Source organism: Centroberyx affinis, unplaced genomic scaffold (assembly GCF_046629955.1).
Source record: "Centroberyx affinis isolate AG114_WGS23_722 - 3 ecotype Tasmania unplaced genomic scaffold, CSIRO-AGI_Caff_v1 ptg001547l_1, whole genome shotgun sequence".
Classification (NCBI taxonomy): Eukaryota; Metazoa; Chordata; class Actinopteri; order Beryciformes; family Berycidae; genus Centroberyx; species Centroberyx affinis.
In genome coordinates, this window is record NW_027280002.1 from 97,469 (window position 1) to 115,404 (window position 17,936).

The 17,936-nt window shown below is 43.7% G+C and overlaps 1 protein-coding gene across 1 annotated transcript in view; it reads right to left on the reverse strand.

The window, feature by feature from the left end:
- The window catches only part of LOC139650832 (FERM and PDZ domain-containing protein 4-like), a 35,590-nt gene extending 21,265 nt beyond the window's left edge, over nt 1-14,325 (reverse strand). Inside the window, exons 1-2 of the mRNA XM_071527614.1 lie at nt 14,156-14,325; nt 6,887-7,038 (exon numbers count right to left, since the gene is read on the reverse strand). Coding sequence (XP_071383715.1) covers nt 6,887-7,038; nt 14,156-14,325 — 322 coding nt within the window. The remainder of the gene's footprint in view (nt 1-6,886; nt 7,039-14,155) is intronic.
- Between the last annotated feature and the right edge of the window lie 3,611 nt (nt 14,326-17,936).

Genomic DNA, 17,936 nt, shown 5'->3' on the forward strand with positions numbered 1-17,936 from the left:
GGAAGTACTATGAAGTACAAGTAAGAACCACTTTTGTTTCAGGCCCGCACAAAATAAAACACCTGACAAATTCTGGTAAAGTGTCTCCTATGATTATACATTAGAACATTTGATGTTTTCTGTTGTCTTGTAGAAAAAAATGATGGTGCAGTTTTTGAGGCGTCAGCAACAAAAGCAGGTCCCATCTGAGCTGACAGCTGAGGACATGACTGACTGGCTGGTGGAGCAGGGCAAGACATCTCTCAGGGAGCGGTGAGACAGTCCACCACTCAATCTATCTTAAACTCTGCTCATGTTAAAGGAGTAGTTCACTCAAAAATGAAAATTCAGTCATTATCTACTCACCCCCATGCCAGTAGAAAATCGGTTTAATGTTTGATGTCCACTTTAGTCTCTGTTCTGTATGTATTCTGCACAGTGTAATACATGCAGCGTTTATAGCGTCAATGGCACATTTTATGGCATTTTTCATTATCAAACATCAAATTATCAATACATCAAACATTAATATGGGTGCTCACTTATTGAATTTGACAATTAAATGCAAAGTAATTACTTTAAAATAGTATTTATATTTTAAAATCTTGCGCTTTTATTTGGAAGGCTCTTGTTTTCTTGTTTACCTATCGAAGCTAGAGTATGCGCAAACGTGACTGAATTTTATTTTTTTGTGTGGATTATTCCTTTAAGCTAGTCTGTTACTAATGAGAAGAAAAGAGAGCAACAGTTAAGATGTACCTTCTGTTTTCTTTCTATTTGAAGATTGTGGAGGTTTGATTTTGAGAGTTTTGATGAAAGTGTCCAGCCTCTCCTCACACTGGTAAGACCAAGAACATGAAAAGACTCAGTTTGGAGTAAATGATCACATAACACTAGATTGATCCTGTAAATATGTCAAATCTGAATGGTGCATCTCATTTCTTGTTTCAGATGTGGGAGGTGAACATCAGTATGAAAATGATTGTTATTGAGTTTTTAGCCCAAATCGTGCTCAACTCACATGAAGCCAACAGTTGTTTTCAGTAAGTCACAGTTATGAGATAAGATGAAAGTCGAATGATTCCTGTGGGGAAATTGTGTCTTTTCAGAAAACCTGTATTTCAACTCATTTTGAGCGACTCTCATTGACAGAGACCCTCAGATCATCCGTCTGGCTGACAAAGCCATCAGGAGCCTGATGGAGAAGCAGCAGCCCAGCTCCAGCCTCCTCGGCCCCCAGGAAGTGGTGATGCGGGTTGTCCCCAAAGTCCTGCAGGGCTTCTGGATTAATCCGGCGATCCTCTTGTCCGTACCCCCACTGCAGCTCAGCGACTTGGCCGTCGGACTCACAAAGGCCGTTCAGGATAAGCTGTCTGCCTCTCTGACCTTCACAGACCGTCAGGCCTCCTTCTCCCGCTCCATCCGGGATGAGAAGGTCCTTTCTATCCAGAACAAGGTCAGAGAGAAGTACACTCCAGCCGTCCTGCTGGAGGAGCTGAAGCGATTTGGGCCAGAGCTGCTGACCAGGATTGTTGACGTCACAGTGGGGGAAATCTGTGTGATGTTCGAGCCACAGAAACACATGGAAATGTCTGAAGTGCTGACCACCAAAGAGGTAAGAAGACCTGCGCAGATGTACGACTGAGTAGCTGGATACTGAAGATACTGTATAGTAAAAAAGAAAAAAAAATATTTTCTAAAATTCAAATGGCTTGTCTTGCTCTTAAGGTGGAACTGGAAGAGAACACAACACCAAGCCCAGAAATGGACTCTGCTGTTGGTTCAGCTGCTCTGGTTCCTCTGACTCTCCCGACTGAAACTCCTGTGGTTCCTCTGAGCCTCGCTACAGAAGCTCCTGTGTTTGCTGTGAGCCTCCCTACTGAAGCTCCTCTGGTTCCTCTGAGCCTCCCTACTGAAGCTCTTGTGGTTCCTGTGCGCATCCCAACTGAAGCTCCTCTGGTTCCTCTGAGCCTCCCAACTGAAGCTCTTGTGGTTCCTGTGCACCACCCAACTGAAGCTTCTGTGGTTCCTGTGAGCCTCCCAACTGAAGCTCCTCTGGTTCCTGTGAGCCTCCCTACCGAAGCTCCTATGGTTCCTCTGAACCTCCCTACTGAAGCTCCCGTGGTTCCTTGGAGCCTCCCTACTGAAGCTCTTCTGAGCCCCCCCACTGAAGCTCCTGTGGTTCCTCTGAGCCTCCCAACTGAAGCTCCTCTGGTTCCTCTGTGCCTCACTACCGAAGCTCCTGTGGTTCTTCTGAGCCTCGCTACCGAAGCTCCTCTGGTTCCTCTTAGCCTCCTAACTGAAGCTCCTGTGGTTCCTTTGAGCCTCCCTACTGAAGCTCTTTTGGTTCCTCTGAGCCTCCCTACTGAAGCTTCTCTGGTTCCTCTGAGCCTCCCAACTGAAGCTCTTGTGTTTCCTCTGAGGCTTGCTACTGAAGCTCCTCTGGTTCCTGTGAGTCTCCTAACTGAAGCTCCTGTGGTTCCTTTGAGCCTCCCTACTGAAGCTCTTTTGGTTCCTCTGAGCCTCCCTACTGAAGCTTCTCTGGTTCCTCTGAGCCTCCCAACTGAAGCTCTTGTGTTTCCTCTGACGCTTGCTACTGAAGCTCCTGTGGTTCCTCTGAGCCTCGCTACTGAAGCTCCTCTGGTTCCTCTGAGCCTCCCTACTGAAGCTCCTCTGGTTTGTCTGAGCCTCCCTACTGAAGCTCCTCTGGTTCCTCTGAGCCTCGCTACCGAAGCTCCTGTGGTTCTTCTGAGCCTTGCTACCGAAGCTCCTCTGGTTCCTCTGAACCTCCTTACTGAAGCTCCTCTGGTTCCTCTGAGCCTCACTACCGAAGCTCCTGTGGTTCTTCTGAGCCTTGCTACCGAAGCTCCTCTGGTTCCTCTGAGCCTCCTTACTGATGCTCCTGTGGTTCCTTTGGGCCTCCCTACTGAAGCTCTTCTGGTTCCTGTGATCCTCCCTACTGAAGCTCTTTTGGTTCCTCTGAGCCTCCCTACTGAAGCTTCTCTGGTTCCTGTGAGCCTCCCTATTGAAACTCCTGTGGTCCTCCCAACTGAAGCTCCTGTGGTTCCTCTGATCCTCCCTACTGAAGCTCCTGTGGTTCCTCTGAGCCTCCCTACTGAAGCTCCTGTGGTTCCTCTGATCCTCCCTACTGAAGCTCCTGTGGTTCCTGTGAGCCTCCGTACTGAAGCTCCTCTGGTTCCTCTGATCCTCCCTACTGAAGCTCCTGTGGTTCCTGTGAGCCTCCCTACTGAAGCTCATCTGGTTCCTCTGATCCTCCCTACTGAAGCTCCTGTGGTTCCTCTGAGCCTCCCTACTGAAGCTCCTGTGGTTCCTCTGATCCTCCCTACTGAAGCTCCTGTGGTTCCTGTGAGCCTCCGTACTGAAGCTCCTCTGGTTCCTCTGATCCTCCCTACTGAAGCTCCTGTGGTTCCTGTGAGCCTCCCTACTGAAGCTCATCTGGTTCCTGTGGGCCTCCCTACTGAAGCTCCTCTGGTTCCTCTGAGCCTCCATACTGAAGCTCCTCTGGTTCCTCTGAGCCTCCCAACTGAAGCTCCTGTGGTTCCTCTGACCCTCGCTACTGAAGCCCCTGTGGTTCCTGTGAGCCTCACTGCTGAAGCCCCTGTGGTTCCTCTGAGCCTCCATACTGAAGCTCCTGTGGTTCCTCTGACCCTCTTTTCTGAAGCTCCTCTGGTTCCTCTGACCCTCCCTACTGAAGCTCTTGCCATTACTGCAGTCCAGGAAGGCTTGACCAGCAGACTGGTTGGCACTGAAGAGAAGGAGGTGCAACAATCCTCTGACACCACATCAGGTAGGAGTTCTTCATCAGGTCCGCTCACACTGTAGCTCATGTCTACTTCCATGATGATGAATTGAGGCATTGTCCTCTTTTATTTTTCAGAGATCAAAAAGACCAAGAAGAAGAAGAACAGAGTCTGGCGCTTCTTCCGTCGGCTGGTCCAAACACTGAGGAAAACAGCCAAGGAAACTGAGAGGGACTGAAATCCCACGGCAAAAAAATAAATTCAGTGTTGCATTGCAATCAGTCCATGTCAGTCAATTTTTTTTTCATTTACTGTGAATTGATGCATTATAAAATTCTGAAATTATCATACAGGAATATCCATATACAGTCACCTCCAGAATTATTGTCACCCTTCATGAAAATGAGCAAAATGTATTGTATAAAATAAATTAAATTCTATTGTTTTCTTTTTAATTGAACTCAGAATCCAGAAACTGTATTGCTTTCATCATTTCCTGTTTCACTGGGGTCAAAATATGAGGTTGCATACATGTAAAATCCATCACTTTGTCATCCATCACTTTGTGGAAAATCAAAGAGCTTTCAACTCAGAGACAGATAGTTAAATACCATTAAGCACAGTCAGGGCAATAATCAAAAAGTTTTAGAAATATGGAACAGTTGCAAATTCACCAGGAAGAGGACGCATGTGCATATTGTCCCCATGAACAGGGAGGAAGATGGTGAGGGAGGCAAAGAAGAACCCAAGGATCACAGTTTCACAACTGCACAGTTGAGTGGAATGCTGAGGTTATCAAGTGTCAAAATCCTCCTCCATGTCAACAAGCTCTTTGGAAGGGTTGCAGGAAAGAAGCCCTTACTGAGTGCAACCCATAAACTGAAGCGCCTGAACTTTGCCAAGCAACTACAGTTGAAATTGTGTGTTGTGGTCAGATGAGACCAAAATGGAACCATCAACATGTTTGGCGACAAAAGACGACTGCATACAAGGAAAAGCACCGGATGCCCACAGTGAAATATGGTGGAGGATCTTTGATGTTTTCGGGCTGTTTTATTGCTAGTGGTCCAGATCTTGTTAAGATCGATGGCATAATGAATTCCACTAAGTATCAGGATATTTTAGTCCAAAACCTGGTTGCCTCTGCCAGGAGGTTGAGACTTGGCCGTGGAAGGACCTTTCAACCAGACAACGACCCCAAACATACATCAAAATCATCACAGAAATGGTTGCAGGAACACAAAATCGATGTTTTGCAATAGCCATCTTGTCTCCAGAACCCTAGTGAAAATCTGCAGTCTGAATTGAAGAGGGCAGTCCACAAGCACAAACCTAAGAATATCAAGGATCTTGAAATGTTCTGCATGGAGGCACGGTCCCTCTCAAAGTGTTCTCCAACCTCTCAGACAATACAGTAAGAGGCTATTTTACTAAACCATAGAACATTTTATGTTTGAAGAACGTATTTTGTTAAAATAAAAGTGTACGACTCTCCCATATGTTTGAGCCCAAAATATGACTCATTGCGTGTTGCATGCGACCGACCGACCGACCGACCGACCAAAACTTAAATCCGATTGACTCCAGGTTTAAGTTGTTATAGTTGTTGTGTTCTAGTGGTTAAAAGTTTTATTTTGGAGTGGAAAATGCAGAAATCAGACATGTAATGACCTGGAAGCGGTATATTTGTTTACAAGTAGAAAACGGTGGTAAGTCGGTCTCATCTTAGCTCTTGCAGCCTCTCGTTCACAGTGATGGACTACCTTTACTGACTGAATTAAGTCTCCAGTGTTGTTTTCTATGCCGTTTGGAATTGAATGGGAGTGAATGAGCCCGAGCGGTATGGCAAAACTGATTTTAAAATATCTTTAATTGTGGCACATGCCTGTAAAAACAGTCAACATTAAAGGGATGTAAAATGTCAAAAATTTGCAAAAACTCAAATCACGCTGGAGTTGTCCTTTAACATACTGTATGCTAAAGCGTTAGCAAGCGCACAAGGTAGATTTATGCACCAGAGACACAGAGATGATTTTCATATATTGGCTCCCAAAAAGTTGTGTAGTCTTTAATGTGTTAATTACCAGTAACCTGATCCCAGTGTTTTGCTACAAAAATGAAGCTCTTCTCCCAGTCCGCACATGAAAGCTAAGAAAGGTTTCATCCCCCAGCCTAATTACGGTACGCGCTCTTTACGCCCATAGACTGTTTTCGCCGCAATATGGTGGCGTTCACATGTGCATTTGTACTACATAAAAATTACTAGTTATGAATGTACTTCGTTGAGACCTGTGCATTGCTGGATGGCATGGATTAATAGAGATCAGTGCGTGAAAATATCAGTCTGTTAAAAAAGTTGATACTAGCTGGACTTTTGACAGAGGCCAGGTAAACAAACTAGCAATCAGGTAAACTGCTTCAAAATGTTTCGAGACTCAGCAACCCACTGCAACTAGCCTAAACCTAGGTGGTTTCAGCAGAATTTGACAGATGCCAAATGTTCCATGATTGGCTTGTACACCAGGCAGTAGGCTAGAAGTCACACACATGGACAGGATCCTTGTTGCAGCCAGTGGACATTCACTTACCAGGAGATCAGTGATTTTACCTAAGTCAATGCATGAATTAAATTTTTTGTTTTGATCGTGATTTCCATTCATTGGTTTGAGATGCAAGCTAAAACAGACAGGCAACTCTGAGTTGACTAAATGTCAAATGAAGGCTTAAGCAGGTAGTTTCATCAAGAACAATCTCGGAACCCATCGTCTATCGGTCTGAGGACGATTACACTCTGGGGGCGACGGACAATATTTTGGGGTTTCTGGTGTAGCCAGCGGACATCCGGGCCAAGACTTCCTCTTCCATACGCCGGTCATTGTTTACAGTCCGATTAGCAACTTGAGACACGAGAATGGAGTTGGAATTGAGAGACGACGTCTCATATGCAGATATCTGTTTATAGAGATTAGCCGAAATGTCGTCTGGACCTAAAACACCTACAAAAAGTATCGATGTTTGTGTATTGTGTGGAGAAATGTTCGACTCGTCCCGTCTCAAGATGTCCGCTGGGTGCATTTTGGGATAGGAAGGCAGGGTAATCTACCTCTTTGCTCCACACACACACACACACACACACACAAACCTACCTGGCGTGACAGAGCGGACCACCACAGGTTTCTCGCTGCCAGCCACAAAGCCGAAGCCCAGGACGGGGTCTCGTCTCATCTCCACCAGGCGCGGGGCGGGGGGGACCCCATCCAGACGCACCTCCTCCAGGGAGCTGCTCTGGGACACTTGGCTGGAAAACACGGGAGAGGAGGGACACAGTGAGGAACAGAGCACCAGCAAAAAGCCATTTTTCTAGATACGGAGCAACGGCCTCATTTGACTCTTATGACTTTGTCCTTGATTCAATTACAATTCGGGCATTTGGCTGACTCTCTTCATCCTGAGCGACCTGCAGTGAGTCAGCAGAGAGGGGTTCACTTCAACAAGACAGGTGGCTGTTAATGGACACACTGGCTGTCGCGGGGATCAAACTCGTGACCTCATGGTTAAGGGAGGGTCTCTCTAACCACAGGGCCACTTTGTCAATTCCAGCAGATTCCATTGTGCGATCATTTTGAAGAATATGATAAAAATCACGTTACAATTAGATCTTAGAAACTTCATGAGTGCTGGCCTAGGGTTCTAGTGATAGTTCCAGTTACCAGTGTGTGTGTGTGTGAGTGTGCATATTTTATGTTAACTGTCCATATAATTTATCGAGGGGGGGTGTAGGCAGATAAGCAGATATTTTCCCTCATAATTTCCCTAACAAGGTTGATAATTTGAACGTTCTTTTTTTGCACTCTGCACCCTCAAATCACCACCTGCTTGCAACACATTTGGTATCAGAGCAATACCAATATTTGGCCTGCCTGCTATATACTTGACAGTTAAAAGCTATGATCCCTAAATGATTCACCTATTAAATCCACTTCAGTCATGAAATGTAGATGAGGAGGAGACAGTTTAAATAAGGACTTTGAAGCTTCGAGATAATTGAGGCATGATTTGTAGAAAAAGGGGTTGCGAGTAGATATTGAGCAAGTGTTACATCTTGAATATTCACTGCACATATTAATCATAGCAGTGGCATTTTAGTACTCAGGAAAGATCAGATTAATGGAAATGAGATGCCAAAGGAAACCTGCATCATAGATATAGATATAGAAACTAGATATCATGCATGTGACACATCAGGCCCTACATAGAGATTCTTGGAAAAGTACTGATTTAGAAGAAGAAGAAAAAAGACATTAATTTATAGAACACTTCTCAAAATAGAGTTACAAAGTGTTTTATACAATAAGAAGATAATCATCGTGACTTGACTTCATAATCTGTAGACTTTTACTTTCATCTAAGAGTCAAATTGGGCCCAGATCGCCGCTGCTCTTCTGAGACATTTAATGAATGCAGGACCTGGGCTTTCATTTATAAATGGCTCTTAAGCATACAATTTGGTGCTAACGACCAAATCCGAGCCAAAGCGGTGATTTATGAACAGTTGATCTTAGTGCTAAAATCAGTGACTTACGGTGATTTATTCCAAGTTTTATGCGATCTATCAAAAGCTAAAAATGAATGTTTAAAAAAGGAATTTAGGTCGGAGGAGCGCGCACTTTACATATAAACATACACAATTTCTGAGTTTTGAAGTCCTCAGAATTCAAACAGGTAACCTTTGCTGCCATTTGGGGACCAGCATGCCTAGCGCAGCTTTATGGTTAATTTAGGAATTTCAGTTTATTCTACTGTACGTACTGCAAGTCACTCTGGATAAGAGCGTCAGTAAAATGTAACTGTACCATATCAAACTTAACTACAGTTGAACCTTATTTCCTTTCTGAACCTCAGATGTCTGAATGCTCTCTCCCTCTCTCTCTCTCTCTCTCTCTCTCCTGTAAATGCTTTCTTGGCAGCCGCTCCTTTCTCTCTGAACATAAAGTCCAGCACAGGGTGTCTATTGTCAACTGGCCAACCTCCATCCTCTTTTTCTCTCTGTCTCTGCTGTCCACACAGCAAAGCCGACATGGATTTCTCTCTCTCCTCCCCACCCCACCTCCAGCCCAACACACACACACACACACACACACACACACACACACACACACACACACACACACACACACACACACACACACACAAACACACATACTGTCTTCAATGTCTTAGCCTTCACTCCTGATATGGTGTGGGACTACATGGTTTTGCAACCCTTTCACAAATCTATCTCTCTCTTTTATTCTCTTTTATCTAAAATACCATTTTCAAATGCCCCGACCTGCATAGCTTTGCTCATAGTTATATATGTAGTTATTAGAATATATATACCTATGGCTTTGCCTAAATCTGCCCCGATGATGAAGCATGTACCAACAATCCGGGATGCGACCTGATCTCCAACCAATCCGGATCAGTCTCCACAATCCTGCCTTCTTTTCCTCTACGGCTCTCCCTTTTCCTCTTTCTCATTCTCATTCTCTCTCATTACTGCGTTGCTCTGTATCGTACATACGGCACTGAAATCTCAAACTAAATCTGTCCGTAATGAAGCGTGTTCCAATCCGGGATGTGGGCTCATCTCCCCTATTAGGATCGGTGGGGTTTAATCCCCCGGGAGGGCAGACCTAGGAGCTGGGGGGGGTCAGGACAAAGCTGAGCGCGAAAGGTCAAATGCTGGTGCTGCCACAGTGGACATGAGAGAATGAAAAACATGCAAAAACGCAGCAAAAATTACAATCTTACCAAGTCATTTAGTCTTATATGCAATCCAGGAGGGAAAATACTCGGAATGCATAAAGGAAATTTATTTATCGCAAAAAATCGTGTTAGAAAGCTGTGGAGCATGTATCACTGGCTTAATGCACACTTAATGCACACAATTCTTCCTCAGGCAGCAGGAAGAGTAGACTTGAAACGTGTTGCCAAGTGTGCATTAAGGCAGTGATAAGTGTTCCACAGCTTTCTAACACAATTGTTTGCAATATTAAGATGGAATAAATACATTTGCTTACTTTCTGCATTACAAATGGTTTCCCATTATTTTGCATTGCAAACAAGTACAATTAACTTGCCCCATCTTTTCACTTGTTTTAAGAAAGATACAATTTTAATACTAGTTTAAATTGGTGATCTGCACGTTTTTTTTAAATTTTGTCTCCATCTTTGTTGCTCAGCGCTCATTGCTGTGGTGTTTCTGCTCTGCTCTTCCCACAAATCACCTGTCAATCAAACAGTGTGTCCAGAACTGTGACCTCTGTTTCCTTGGATTTTCTGTTGATAAAGTTTGAGTTCACCAACAGAAACCAACCCAGTTCTTCTTCTATTAATTCGCTTTATCCGCTGCAGCTGCCAGAAACGCAAAACACATCTTGGCATCTCTTCCTGTGCGCCATAGGATTTTTCCCAGGAAAGACCTACCAGACACCAAGTGTTCAGAACAGCAAATGGAAAAGCTTTCATGACCTGGCTATAGGTTGAATCACTATTGTGTTTTTTCAATCGTCAGTAGACAATGTTGCAGATTATTGCTTTAAATTACTTGTTAAAATTGATCTTTTTTGCAGTGAAGTTTTGAGAGTCAGCACAATCTCCAATCTCTCTCTCTCTCTCTCTCTCTCTCACTGTCTTTATGTTTACTTAGAGTGCTTAAACCACATACACACAAGCATGTGAGAGCATGCACATGCACACACTCATGCACATATTCACTGCAAAAATATCCACTTAATCTGCTATTCAGTCTTAAAATTCTTAAAATAAGTGAAAATCTGAAAAGTGTCATTTTCTTGATATTAGTGAAGTAGCAGATTACTTCACTATTCTGTCATTTCTCACGATACTAAAACTTGTTATGTTCCTGAAACAAGTAAACCAGGACTGGAATCGAGAAAAGTTACCTCACTCCAGGCAGGAATTTCTTCTTGTTTTAAGAAAAATATGATTTTAAGACAGAACATATGACTAAATAACCTGTAAAGATGGCCATTTTTTACACTACTCACATACACACTTACACAAACACTCACACTCACACTCACACACATGCAGTCTCATTACACACACATCTCAGAGATCTCAAACGTGACACATACACTGAACAGGAACATCTTCCTGATATTTAGCTGGATTCACTCTTTTACTTCATGAAAAGAGTAAGAGTCCCTAATATTTTGTGCATTCATTTTAATTCCCATGTTTGAATGCAGACTGTCGTATTCAGTAAAACCTGCTAGATTAAGTTAGGTGAGGTTAGGGGAACAATCTAGCTAAACCAATCATTCGCTTTACTCACTCAGCCTCTCTTCCCCTCTCTCTTTCCTCTCTCTGTCTCTGTCTCACTCTCCTAGAAATCCAATTGAGATACTCTATCTGGATAACTGTGTCACCTCTTCTTAAGCCAACAGCTTTTCTCGGGGAACAAAGCCCCAGAGCCAGAGCTTGTTGCCCTCGTCATGTTTGACTCCCTTCTCATGAGGAGAGGAGAGAATTTAATGGGGGGGGACAGAGAAGGAGAGGAAAGGACGGGGAAGGACAGGAGGAGAGGAGGTGAGAGGAAAGGAGAGGGAAGGAAAGGAAAGGAAAGGAAAGGAGGAGAGGAGGTGAGAGGATAGGAAAGGACAGGAAAAGAAAGGAAAGGAGGAGAGGAGGTGAGAGGAAAGGAAAGGAAAGGACAGGAGGAGAGGAGGTGAGACAAGACAAGAAGAAAGAAAAGGAAAGGAATGGAAAGGAAAGGAGGAGAGGAGACAAGGGGAAAGGAAAGGAAAGGAAAAGAAAGGACAGGAGGAGATAAGGTGAGAGGAAAGGAAAGGAAAGGACAGGAGGAGATGAGACGAGACAAGAAGAAAGAAAAGGAAAAGGAATGGAAAGGAAAGGAGGAGAGGAGATAAGGGGAAAGAAAAGGAAAGGAAATGAAAAGAAAGGAGGCTGAGAGGAAAGGAGAGGAAAGGAAAGGAGAGGGAAGGGAAGGGAAGGGAAGGAAAGGACCAATCTCAGAACCCGGAGATAAGAGGAAAGAAAAGGAAAGCAGTAGATGAGACAAGAGATAAGGAAAGGAAAGAAAAGGAAGAGTGGAGAGCAGAGAGGTGGGGAAAACAGAAAATAACCCTAATGAGCTCAATCAACCGCTTCAATAATGTCTGGTAGAGAGAAAGAGCGAAAGGCAGGGAAAGAGGAAATGGAAACGGGGAGCTCTGCCAAAACTATTATTTTCAACAAGTCATTTAATTGAATTCAATTCAGTCTTAAAATCTCATTTTACATCATACAAGCAAAAAAAAACAAAAACCTGTGAGTTGGGTGAGGACATTTGACAGCTTTCCAATGGAGTTTCAACTATTTCAATCTTGAATCCTGGATCTATGTCATTTCAAGATACCGGCATTGGGTTCAGCAGAATTATTTAAACGAGAGAGACTGCACAAAAAATAACTCAAGCTATCCTACCACAGTGTCAGATTTTTGAAACTTGTTTTGAGGTAAAAAAAAAAAAAAAAAAAAAGATTTCAAGACTTGAATACGAGATTAAATGAATATTTTTTTTATAGCGAGAATAAAGAGGATTGAGGAGAGAGAGACATTAAAGGTGGGTTGGGAAGGTGGAAGACTTATGCGGTGTGTGTGTGTGTATGTGTGTGTGTGTGTGTGTGTGTGTGTGTGTGTGTGTGCTGCCAAGCCATAAACCCTCTCTTGAGAAGCCAGGCTTCCCCAAAAGCACGTTCACAACAAAAATTACTATTTTCCATTGGCTTATAATGCTATGAAGAAAAAATTAGTATTACAAAGCTTTTGGGAACTCCATTAAAAACCTATTTCCGAAGTACAGTGCTTCGCCGCTTAAGCAGCAGCTGGCATATCACAATATAACGTGCTGCGCTTGTCCACCGAAGCCAAGAGAATCAGTGTTTTGAAAGCAGAGACCAAGGGAATTGGTGTCAAGGAGGCGAGCGGGAGGGAAGGGGCGGGAGGGACGAAAAGGAGAGCAGATGATAGAGGAGAAGAGAAAATAGGAGGGGATGGTGGAGGAGGAGAGGGGGCATATAGGGGTGAGGAGAGGAGAGCGGGGAGAAAAGATGGAAAACGATTGGCAAACATGGAGAGGGAGAGGAGGTCGCAAGAGGAGATGCAGCGAGGAGAAAGAGGGGGGGGGGAAAGAGGGGAGGAAACGTAGAGGCTAGGAGAGGAGAAGAATGGGAAGACAGGAGAGGAAAGGAGAAAGGAGGGGAGAGGAGAGGAGAGAGAAGGAAGGGGGAGCAGAAATTGAGAATATAGATAAGGAGAAAAGAGGAAAGAGGAGAGGGCGAGCAGATGAGAAGAGGCAAGATGGGTGGAAAGTGTGAATGTAAGAATGGGGAATGAGATAGATAGCAGGGGAGGAGAGTAGTGGAAATGAGGGAGAAAGGCAGTGGGGAGAGGAGGAGAATACAAATAAGGAGAGTAGGAAACGAGAGGAGGAGGTAACACAAATGCGTCCATTAGCAGAAATCAGTTATCGGACACGCCCCGATCTGATGTGCCTCTTCCCGCTTTCCTGCACGATTTGGATGACGAATTTCACAGTCAGTCCACAGTATGTAAACAGATTCATCAATGCATATGCCAATTTTTGCGACAAACAACACATTAGGATGCACAAAGTTCACTGGATGCTCTGCTTATCGAAATCAGACACACATCCCGCCATTCGGAGATAGGGCTAATTCTGTTTTCCCGGCTCCTGAGCCTTGGATCGGCGCTCCAGCACCGCATCCCCGCCTTGTCGACAGCTAGTCATGGAAGACAGAGGAAGTGATGCCAGGAAAAAAGGCCAAAACAATAACAGGCGTCGCGCATTAGCAGCGACCGGAGCTCGGCCGGGGCGTTTTTCAATAATGGACGTCAGAGGTTTTATATGTGCTGCATTGTTAATCATCCGCCGCACACAAAAACAGAAGTAGGTGACGATAAACAAATAGATACGTGGTTTTAGAGGCACTTTGATATTGATGATGAGCGGGTGTGCTTGTGGTGATGCTGGCAAAGCTGATGGGCTTACTGGAAAGGCGGCGTTCAGTAATGGTGTGAGACTTTATATGGGGAGGAGAAGACAGACGAAGAGCAGAGGAGAGGCGAGGAGGAGGAGGAGGATCAGTATTCCGGTGCAATCCGCTGCTGATACAGCGGGTGAGCGTATGTGACGTGGTGGGAATGAACATACAACACAGAGTGAGAATGGCTCTTGAAAGCATTAAGCTGAGACGATGTATGGAGGGTTTTCCGGTGACATCTCACACATGGAAGTCTATGGGAACTGTAGGTGTGTGATCGTGCATGCTGGTGCGTACACATACCGACAGTTAAGTGCATGCCAAGTGTGTGGTCGTACGTACTTGGTGAGGTAGTCCCGTGGCTCCCTGGCGGTGTTCATGCTGTCCCAGCTGTAGGGGGGGCCCTGTAAACCCCCCCAGGAGCCTGGGCCGGGGGGCGGCCAGCCCGACGCTTTGTTCTTATGGCTGAAACACAAAGAAAGGAAAAAAAGCTTAAATAAGCTTTTGATCATTATCATACCAAGAGGTTTGTGTTTTGTCAGTCCACTGCAAAATAAATGTCCGTCATAAAAAAGTCATTTAGTCTGAAATTCAGTCTCAAATACGATTTTTCAACAAGTGAAAAAGTCTCAGTGGGGTGAAACATTTCCACTTATGTCCAGTGCAGTTTTATTTTTTGTATGAATAGTCGAGAAACAAGGGTCAATATAGCTTGAATTAAGAAGAATAAGACAGGTAAGACAAATCATTAGTATCTGCTACAGGAAAGGCAAGAAGAGGAATTGAGGGGACAAGAAGAAAGGAAAGGAAATGAGACGATAGGAAAGGAAAGGAAGGGAAAGGAAACAAGTTGATTTTAAGACTCAACACTAGATCAAATGGCGAGTTAAGATGGATATTTTTTGCAGTGTGGACGTAATTGCAGCAAGGCTTGAGATTGATTAGAAGGTACTGTATATATGCCAGATGAGTGAGTACAGGTCGAGATCATAATTCACAGATAAAGTATCCGTATCTACTTATTTCAAGAGCTGAAAAATTTAAGAGATGATTTTTTCCGTTCTGAGTAATGACACTCAAGAGAACCACTGTACAGCTATGGATAGGTCCTTCTCAGTCCAATTAGTGTGCCTTCTTGTCTCTTGGTGTGTGGCCTGCAGTGCTGCAGTGTGAGATAGCGCTGCTTAGCGCAATCGACCACAGTCAAATAACGGCTCGCCAGCTCCACAGATAGGCAATCAATGGCTATATGCTCTGCAAAAACGTACAAGTGCGGGGAGGAAAAACCACTGATGTGACAGCTGATTGGCTTATTGCAGATTACGTTAACAATGTCATTGAGGATTTCAGGAGAGCGGGGATAGAGAGAGAGAGACAGAGAGGAGAAACACAAAGACTAGACAGAGTGCCTCCAATGCGCCACTTGAAAGCAATGTGCATTATGCAAAAAGAAAAAAAAAAAATCTCATCTCCTAGTCAATGAGAATTGAGCATATCATCATCGCCTTGCTATAACTTTGTTTAAGTGAATCGCCCTCCTCTGTAATGAACCACATCGCTGACATTCAGCCTCCAACCTTGTGAATCAACCATCCACATCACGAGAGGCGAGGCTGAGTTAACGCTGCCGGAGCCGAGCCTCTCTTGTCTCGCTCTGAAATATGCTGGAGTGGGCTAGTGCATGCTCTGTTTGAGTAATCGTGCGCAGGTCATAAAGCACGCATCCCATAATTCTCCACAGGAATAATCAGGAATATAAAACGTATCATCAAGGCAGAGAAATACCACTCACTTGAAGCGTCCAAATATGTTATTCTCATGTTTGATTTGTATTGGAGAACATTTACTACTTTCATACTACTGTCATAAACCATACAGAAGAGCTTATTCTGCTGACCTCAAATCTGTGATAGCACACTGATATACAGCTACAACAATGAATGAGGAAAGATAAAAAAAGGGGTGACTAACAATATTTTCTGGGGAAAAAGGGACATTTTACATTCTTGATAAACACCATTAATAGTATTTCAGTACAAAAAATCACCCTAATACCTAATGCTATGAGACAGCATAGTTAGACTTCCAATGGTTATGTCCAATGCTGTACATCACTCTGGTCTGAATTTATGCTCTCTAGCTTTGCAAAAGAGTTCAAAATTACAGATGGGGTTGTCATTAGTCATATGTATAGCAAATTCTTACTATACAAATTTTTAAAATAGGCAATAGTTCATTGTAAATGCATACTAGATAAGGACGTCATCACTGTAACAATCCAATGGATCCATTCCCATATTGTGTCGTCGATGGGTTGTATACATCAGTCAGTCATCTCATAGCTTGTGGAGTGTGAAAAAGTAAAATTGTCCTCATATGATTCAATGAAAAAAGATTAGAACATCAGCGCAGGCTTCACTAGAACAGTATAATCATTACCACAGTGTGGCAATATAGTGTGTTGAAGCTGCTTAGTCAGCTGTCATTGTGAAAAACAAAAAAATGAGCCCTTGAATAAAATAGACACAAACATGACTGTAATAAATGAATGCATTTCATCCATCCCCATGTTGTGGTTATGTCTATCAAAATGGTCGCTGTTGATCGATCCAGTCATCGTTGCATTTTAAAGAGTAAGTGTAACACTGATCCAATGCCTCAATGTGCTCCAATCAATCCATCCAGACTGTATAGATCTTTACCGTCAAGTTGTCATGGAGATGACAGCCAGTAAGCCTTTTTCCAATTAACACAAGAAAATATGAATTATTGTAACATCTCAAGAAATGTTACATCTCCACTCTGTGGCACAGCTAGCTTCCATCCATGCAAACTCTTTAGATACTTGGATACTTAGACACCCTTGTTTCTCAGTGTAAAAGAAAAACAGCTGGTATTTAAATCATCCATAGAAACAATAGATCCATTTCAACATGGTGATGGCTTGAACTCGTCCAGATTTTGTTGCAATCCACTGATTTTAGACAGACAATCCTGCTTCTCATGAGCTTCAGTCGTCTGAAGGATAAAATAGATCCGCTGCCACTTATAAATCCCAATCAGAGTCGTAGAGAAAATGTACAGGAATTCGTACGTTGTGGTGTTAGTGGCTGTCCAGAGTGTGCAGACGTCCAGCGTTCAGACAGACACTCATCTGTTTGTCATTGTGCTGCTGCTGAGAGCAGCTTTGGTCGGAACTGAACTAAACTGCCGTGGCCTCGCCTCCTTCATCCCATAATCCCCCTCATCACAGAGAAAACAAATCCACGCCGTGTGTGTTTGTGTGTGTGTTTGTGTGTGTGTGGGAGAGAGAGAGAGAATGATAGGGAGAGAGAGGGTGTGTGTGTGTGCATGTATGTGTGAGTGTGTGTGTGTGTGTGTGTGCAGAGTAAGAGGATTTTCAGAGAGCGACAACGTGTGTGGAAACACCACTCCATCTCCGAGCAGCAGCCTCACAGCTGGGAGGAGAAAGGGAAACTGCTCCTTAAAGTTAACCTGGATAGGATCTATAATATATCGCCATTCAATTAACTGTGTTACACTGCCAAAAATTTACATTTTCTAGAAACAAGTGCCAAAATATTGAAACAAGGCAGAATAAAACAGATGATTGCACTAACGACAAGAAAATGACACTTAATTTGAGAAAATTCCTAAAACAATCTGATTTGCATTAGAGACAAGTGCAATTATCTGGTCCCATTGGCACATTTTTTCACTTGATTAAAGAAAAATAAGACTTTAAGACCCATTACTATACTATATTACATGTTAAGATGGATGTTCTCTGCAGTGTGATGGCCCTTTCCTTCCAAGCTGCTTTCTATCAGCATTACCTCCCTTTACTTTTCAGTGTTCGTGGGGATTCAAGCTCAAGCACTCTCAAATTGGACTAAATGAGAGCACAAAGCAGATCATTTCTTCACACCTAATCCATCACCGCTAATTTTACAGCGGCGTGTTCATGGGGGGAAACCCAACAGGCAGCATCTTGAAAAAGCCTTCCTCCGTTCTCATGGCTTTGACTGGGCTGGTTCAGGCTTCGAGCTTGTCTTGTTATTTTTTTCTTCAGTATTTTCTTGCTATTTTATATAATAGGAAAGCAGATGGTGACTGACTCAGT